This window comes from Contarinia nasturtii, unplaced genomic scaffold (assembly GCF_009176525.2).
Source record: "Contarinia nasturtii isolate CC-2019 unplaced genomic scaffold, AAFC_CNas_1.1 Cnas_scaffold_1059, whole genome shotgun sequence".
Taxonomy (NCBI): domain Eukaryota; kingdom Metazoa; phylum Arthropoda; class Insecta; order Diptera; family Cecidomyiidae; genus Contarinia; species Contarinia nasturtii.
This window is the reverse complement of record NW_022198404.1, coordinates 1-5,477: the sequence shown is the minus strand read 5'-3', so window position 1 is coordinate 5,477 and position 5,477 is coordinate 1. Positions and strand designations below refer to the sequence as shown.

Genomic DNA, 5,477 nt, shown 5'->3' with positions numbered 1-5,477 from the left:
TGTAAACAAATTTTGAGTTCATGGGAAAAAAACAAATTGAATTAATGGCGATGCATATTCACAAATTCCTTTGGGCCGTGGATAATCCGCGTTTTTTTTTTCAATATAATTATTTCATATTCCTCTTCTTCGATTTCCAATTTTCGGTGGAAATTGAAAATGAATAGAAAAAAATAAATGCATGTCAATCCTGTGATGTTTCTCAATTTTCAGAAATTGCCAAGAGTAATATTTTTATGAATATTTTAAGTTTTGAAAAAAATTTCACACTTTACAAAAGTCAGTTAGAGAAAAAAAAATAAAAAAAAACTTCAAAAAAGAAGAAAAATAAAAAAAGTTCGGTGCCAACGACACATGGTGTTCCCAGACGGTCACCCATTCAAGTACTAACCATGCTCAATGCAGCTTAACTTCAGTGATCGGACGAGAACTGGTGCTTTTTACATGATATGGTCGTTGACGAATGTATACCGTTCATTTGTGAAGACCTTTTATTTCAATTTTTGTTGAGTTTCATTCGACGACAAATCAGTAATTCTAAATGACTTTTGAATTTTATTAAAATCGTTTCGTTGAACGTGTAATAAAATTAAAACGAAATGTTAAATTCGATCAAAAATAGATACTTCATATTTTACGCACTAGCGAAAAAAACACGAAATATTTCCTTAAATATACGATTTTAATGATTCGAGCTTGAATGGAATACGTACGCAATGAAAGCACTGAATCAAAATAAACCCACTCAAACTTCATTACTATTCAAAAAGAACTTGACTGCGATTTAGCTTGCGTGCGTTATGTGTCACGTTAAGACGTCACAAGTCTAAATGTGAGAACAAGTCTTTAAATTGGAATTAAGAGAAGACGGTTTTTTCCGTTTTCAGTTCACAAAATGCGTATGTTCCGTTTTTGGAATACAACTCGTTTCGTTCCGCATAGAAATATCTCGGTTTTATTTTAAATCGATTCAGATCAAATTTTGTTTTGGAAACTATTTGTTCAAAATTAACGATCACATTATCACCGTTGAAAGTGATTTTTTTACATTCAAAATTTTTTTCCGTTTTTTTAGTTTTTATTCTGAATTGAAATCTAAGCGTTTGATACGAAATCTCGTCGAAAGTCCACAAAGTTTACCGCGAATCACCTCGAATATGACGTTGAATTCCATTATTTACGATTTCACTCAATTTATGATTGAAAAGAATCTTTGGCAACAATTCATACCCGAAATTATTTTCATTTAAAAAAAAAACCATTTGGTTTAGCAATGACCATTTTTTAATGTTTCGAAAATTAATCCAAAAAATCATAGAAATTCATCTCAACGTCAAATATATCAAAATTTATTCAGAAATACATAAAAAAATTGGTTATTTTGATGATTGTTCGCTAAACGCTTCATACATTTCTTACAATGTGTCAGTGTGTCTGACGGTAATTTTTTTTATATCCAAAACGAATAGCGCGCAATAACACTATTTCGTGTGAGCACAGCTACTTTTGATCGTGCATGAAACGAAGTGATTTGTTGTGGAATCATCAAAATCCGGCAACATTATTCAATTTTGTATCAACATTATATATTTGCTAAATAAATGCCTCAAAATAGACCTAATCGGATGACATAATCCATACTTGATATTGACCCCCAATTTTTTTATATGAGCCGAATGAAAAACCGGTTATTTGTTCGGCATTTCTCTCGCATGCGTATCGGTAATCTTCTGATTAGAACGATTTGAAAAAAACATGAATTTAGAATAAATTTGTGCGGAATTCAAAACGAAATTCGACGTAATTTATTCAATTTATAAATGAATGAAACTAAATATGGGCAATACTAAATAGAATCAATCAATTCAGGTCTTTTAATTGTGTACCTATGAAGAAAAATGCAAATCGTTCGTTCAACCCATATTGAAAATGTCGAAATCCAGTTTTTTTCACGCAAAACTACCGAAATTGAACCAACGAAATTTGACTCTTTTGTTTCGATGATTTCGAGCAAAATCTCTTCTTCATTCGTGTCCATTTAGAATATTTAAATAAAATGAAAACCAAACAGGTTACCAACGACGATCAGGTTGAATTTAATTCATGTAATAATTATCTAATAATGCGCGGTGCGAGCACATCATACATGGTGGTGAAATATGGTATGGCAACAGTTAAGAATTCTTTTTTTTAAATGAAAATATGCCATCGAAAATTGTCACACACTTGGCACGTGAATTAATAGGCGGTATAAAAGACCAAGAGAAGCATGAATCTAATTCAGTTAACTTAAGTCGATTGTTCGGGTTACGTGGATACTTAAAAAAAAAATATTGTCACCATGTTGAAATCGGTGAGAAGTTTTGTGTGGAAAGGCGATATTCTGTGTTTGCAGTGAATTTTAATTTAAATGTGATTTTTTTCTGATTTCGAATTGATAGGTTGCCATTGTTTTGCTTATTGTTTCGGTTGCATCAGCCAATCCAGCTTTCTTGAAATCACTCCTTTCTGGCGGTGGTTCAGGCGGTGGTTCAGGCGGTTTGGGCAATTTGAAAAGTAGTTTGTTCGGTGGTTTAGGCAGAAATTCAGGCTCATTCGGAGGTTCAAGCGGTTCATCAAGCGGCTCTGCTCAAGTTGTTCAAGTTGAATATTTACAAGCACCACAACAGCCAGCACCAGTACAATACTCACAAGCACCACAACCACAACAAGTACAATATGCACAAGCTGCCCCAGCACCTCAAGTTGTCCACGTCCAAGTTGAACACGTCTCAGCACCACATGTTCAAGCTGCAGGTAAAATATAGATGTAGAAAAAAAAACAATAAAAAATCAGTTATAAAAGCCAATTAAGTAATCAAATCTAACTACACGATTATTCAACAAGAATAAATAGTAATTCATTTAAAAAAAAAAATCTTATATAAAAAGTGCGAAAGAGTATGTCACCAAATCAAGATCTTTTCGATAATTTTGAGTCAATACTTTTAATAATCGACAAATTGATTTTTTAATTTAAAAAAAAAATTATTTATATAAAATAGCTCCTGCCGCAGTCAACTACCAACAAGCCCCCGCTGCCGTCCACTACCAACAAGCACCTGCTGCCGTCCATTACCAACAAGCACCAGCAGGTATATAAATTTTACAATTGATTTACAATAAAGAAAACTGTATAAATCACGGAAAAATTTCGCCAAATACGTTTTCATGTGAAAAAGCGTCAATATGAATTTTGCCACAAAAATTACATAAATTTTTCTTTCGGAAGGCAAAACATTTTCTTCGCATTTCGCATTTAAAATATAACATATTGTGAGAGATTTTTGTCCAAAGATATATTTGGTGACATTTTATTCCGGAAAATCCAATCACGGGACATAGAAATAATTGATTTTTAATTTAAAAAAATATAATTTTGTATTCAAATAGCTCCAGTAGCACCTCAAATCCAATACTTCCAAGCACCAGGTAAATGATTTGAATAATTTTGACATTAAATTTCTAAAAATAAAAAAATAATTTCGATTATATTTATGACACACATAATGGTTGGCTTGATTTAATCAATGCTATTATGCTATAGTTGAATATTGTTAAAACGCATAAATTAATTATTTTATATGATTTTTTTTCTTTTTTTTAAATAGCTCCAGTACACTACCAAGCAGCTCCAGGTATATACACATAAATTAAAGCGAGTCAATCCAATAAAATTGTGTTCGTAAGAATAAATATGACACGGAACACGGGATAAAAACGGAATCTGAAGAACGTTACATAAATTTTTGTATTGCCATATTTATTCTTACGGACACAATACAATATCATCATACTACGACAAAGAAAAATTAGATAAATTCAGCATAAATCACAGTGCAATTTTACCAAATATATTTTCACGTTAAAAAAAATTCTCGCTATTTCTCATAAAAGTCTTCATCATGAATTGTGAAACATTTTCAATATTTACTACCAAAAATATTTTTTTTTAAACACAAAACATTTTTCACCTTTAAAATGAACTGTGAGGCACTTTCACGTGAATTTATATTTGTTGTGTCTGGGGCAATTTTCTCATTTGAAAATACATCAATTGATATAATTGAGTATTTAATTAATAAAAAAATTAATATTTTGAACAGCTCCAGTAGCTCAAGAACCTCAAGCTCACTACGTCCAAGCTGCAGGTAAATAGATTTATGTCTGAAATACAAGAAATCGCATGAATAAATTAATCAAACCTAATCACACTATTTCACGAATGTCAATTTTAAAGTTTTTAACCCAAATTTTGATGAACTGCATAAATTTCTTTTAAAAATGTGTCATAACAGTCAATAATTTTACGATGCAAAAATAATGTATAAAAACACGAAATTTTTTCTTCTCTTAAAAAATAGCACCAGCTCCAGTCCATTATCAACCAGCCCCAATCCAATATCAAGCACACACTTCAGGTATTCTACAGACTTTTGGTTAAGTTGTTCTAGAATTATTGAATGGTTTAATTTAGTTTGAAAAAAAAAATATGATTATAAATTTCGAAACAAAATCACGTGTTTTCTCTTTGAAATTAGTTGCTGCTCCACAAGTTAGTTATGTGCCACCACCACCAGCCGCCCCAGTTGCAGCCGCACAAGAATTTGGTGGATACCATTATTCAGCCCCATCCGTAGCCACACCAACATCGGTCAAAACATTCATCATCCAACCAGTTTCAGCTAGCGGATCAGTCGGAGCTAGTGGACCATCAGGAGGATTCGGAGCCAGTAGTGGTTTCTTCGCTGGTTTGAAATCTTTGAAATCATGGTAAATCGCTGTGAAATCATTGAAAGAAAAAAATTCGTTGGAATAAAATAAAAAAACCTTTTAAAAAAAAGTTGAGTCGTTTCATTTCAAACGTATAGAAAACAAGGGGGGTTGACGTATATGAGATTGGAGACTTTTTTTTGCGAATCTCGCTAATGAGCGCCATCTGATTTTAGTGTGAATTAGATGCAAAAATCAAATTTATTTCAATAATTTGGAATGTATTTGAATGTTATAGTTTCAACACAAAAATTGTATTAAAAATCATTCAAGTAAATCAAATTGAAATTAAATCAATTAAAAATCATTGTACACACACATAAAGCATATAAAATAATACAACTAAATTATAAATACTCACACCATTCTATGGGAACCTAACAAAATCGTATTATTTCAAATTAGAATTATTTTTATTTCATATAAATGATTCTATTTATTTTTTCAAATTCATTCTATTAGAATTATAAATAAATAAATTTCTATTTATTACAGAAAATAATGATTCATTATTAATGAAACAGAAAAAATTCTCCACAATGTGAAAATACGAAGTTACGTATATATTATGACAGCTGTGGTTACGTATACGTCGACATTAATAATCTGTCAAAACCGTAAACACATTATTTTCATAACGCAATTTTGCGATAGTTCCTATTAGT

At 31.1% G+C, this 5,477-nt stretch overlaps 1 protein-coding gene, 1 long non-coding RNA gene and 1 other non-coding gene across 4 annotated transcripts; 1 reads left to right on the top strand and 2 right to left on the bottom strand.

Moving 5' to 3' along the window:
• Positions 1 to 342: 342 nt before the first annotated feature.
• On the bottom strand, positions 343 to 461 carry LOC116344574. Its single transcript, XR_004201429.1, has one exon. It is a non-coding gene; the product is annotated as a 5S ribosomal RNA (ribosomal RNA).
• Positions 462 to 2,217: 1,756 nt separating this feature from the next.
• LOC116344572 (paternally-expressed gene 3 protein-like) lies at positions 2,218 to 4,901 on the top strand. 2 transcript variants are annotated; one of them, XM_031773170.1, is made up of 8 exons: positions 2,218 to 2,353; positions 2,442 to 2,796; positions 3,045 to 3,134; positions 3,433 to 3,471; positions 3,651 to 3,677; positions 4,146 to 4,190; positions 4,404 to 4,460; positions 4,581 to 4,895. In XM_031773170.1, exons 1-8 carry the CDS (start codon positions 2,342 to 2,344, stop codon positions 4,814 to 4,816), a joined length of 861 nt encoding a protein of 286 aa, XP_031629030.1. In that variant the 5' UTR covers positions 2,218 to 2,341; the 3' UTR covers positions 4,817 to 4,895. The 2 variants fall into 2 exon arrangements, with proteins under 2 accessions (XP_031629030.1, XP_031629031.1); XM_031773171.1 differs by lacking the exons at positions 3,433 to 3,471; positions 3,651 to 3,677 and having other exon boundaries at positions 4,581 to 4,901.
• A 58-nt stretch (positions 4,902 to 4,959) lies between these two features.
• Positions 4,960 to 5,467, bottom strand: LOC116344573. Its single transcript, XR_004201428.1, has 3 exons — positions 5,306 to 5,467; positions 5,174 to 5,189; positions 4,960 to 4,978 (listed from the first exon to the last, which is right to left on the bottom strand). It is a non-coding gene; the product is annotated as an uncharacterized LOC116344573 (long non-coding RNA).
• Positions 5,468 to 5,477: the final 10 nt, after the last annotated feature.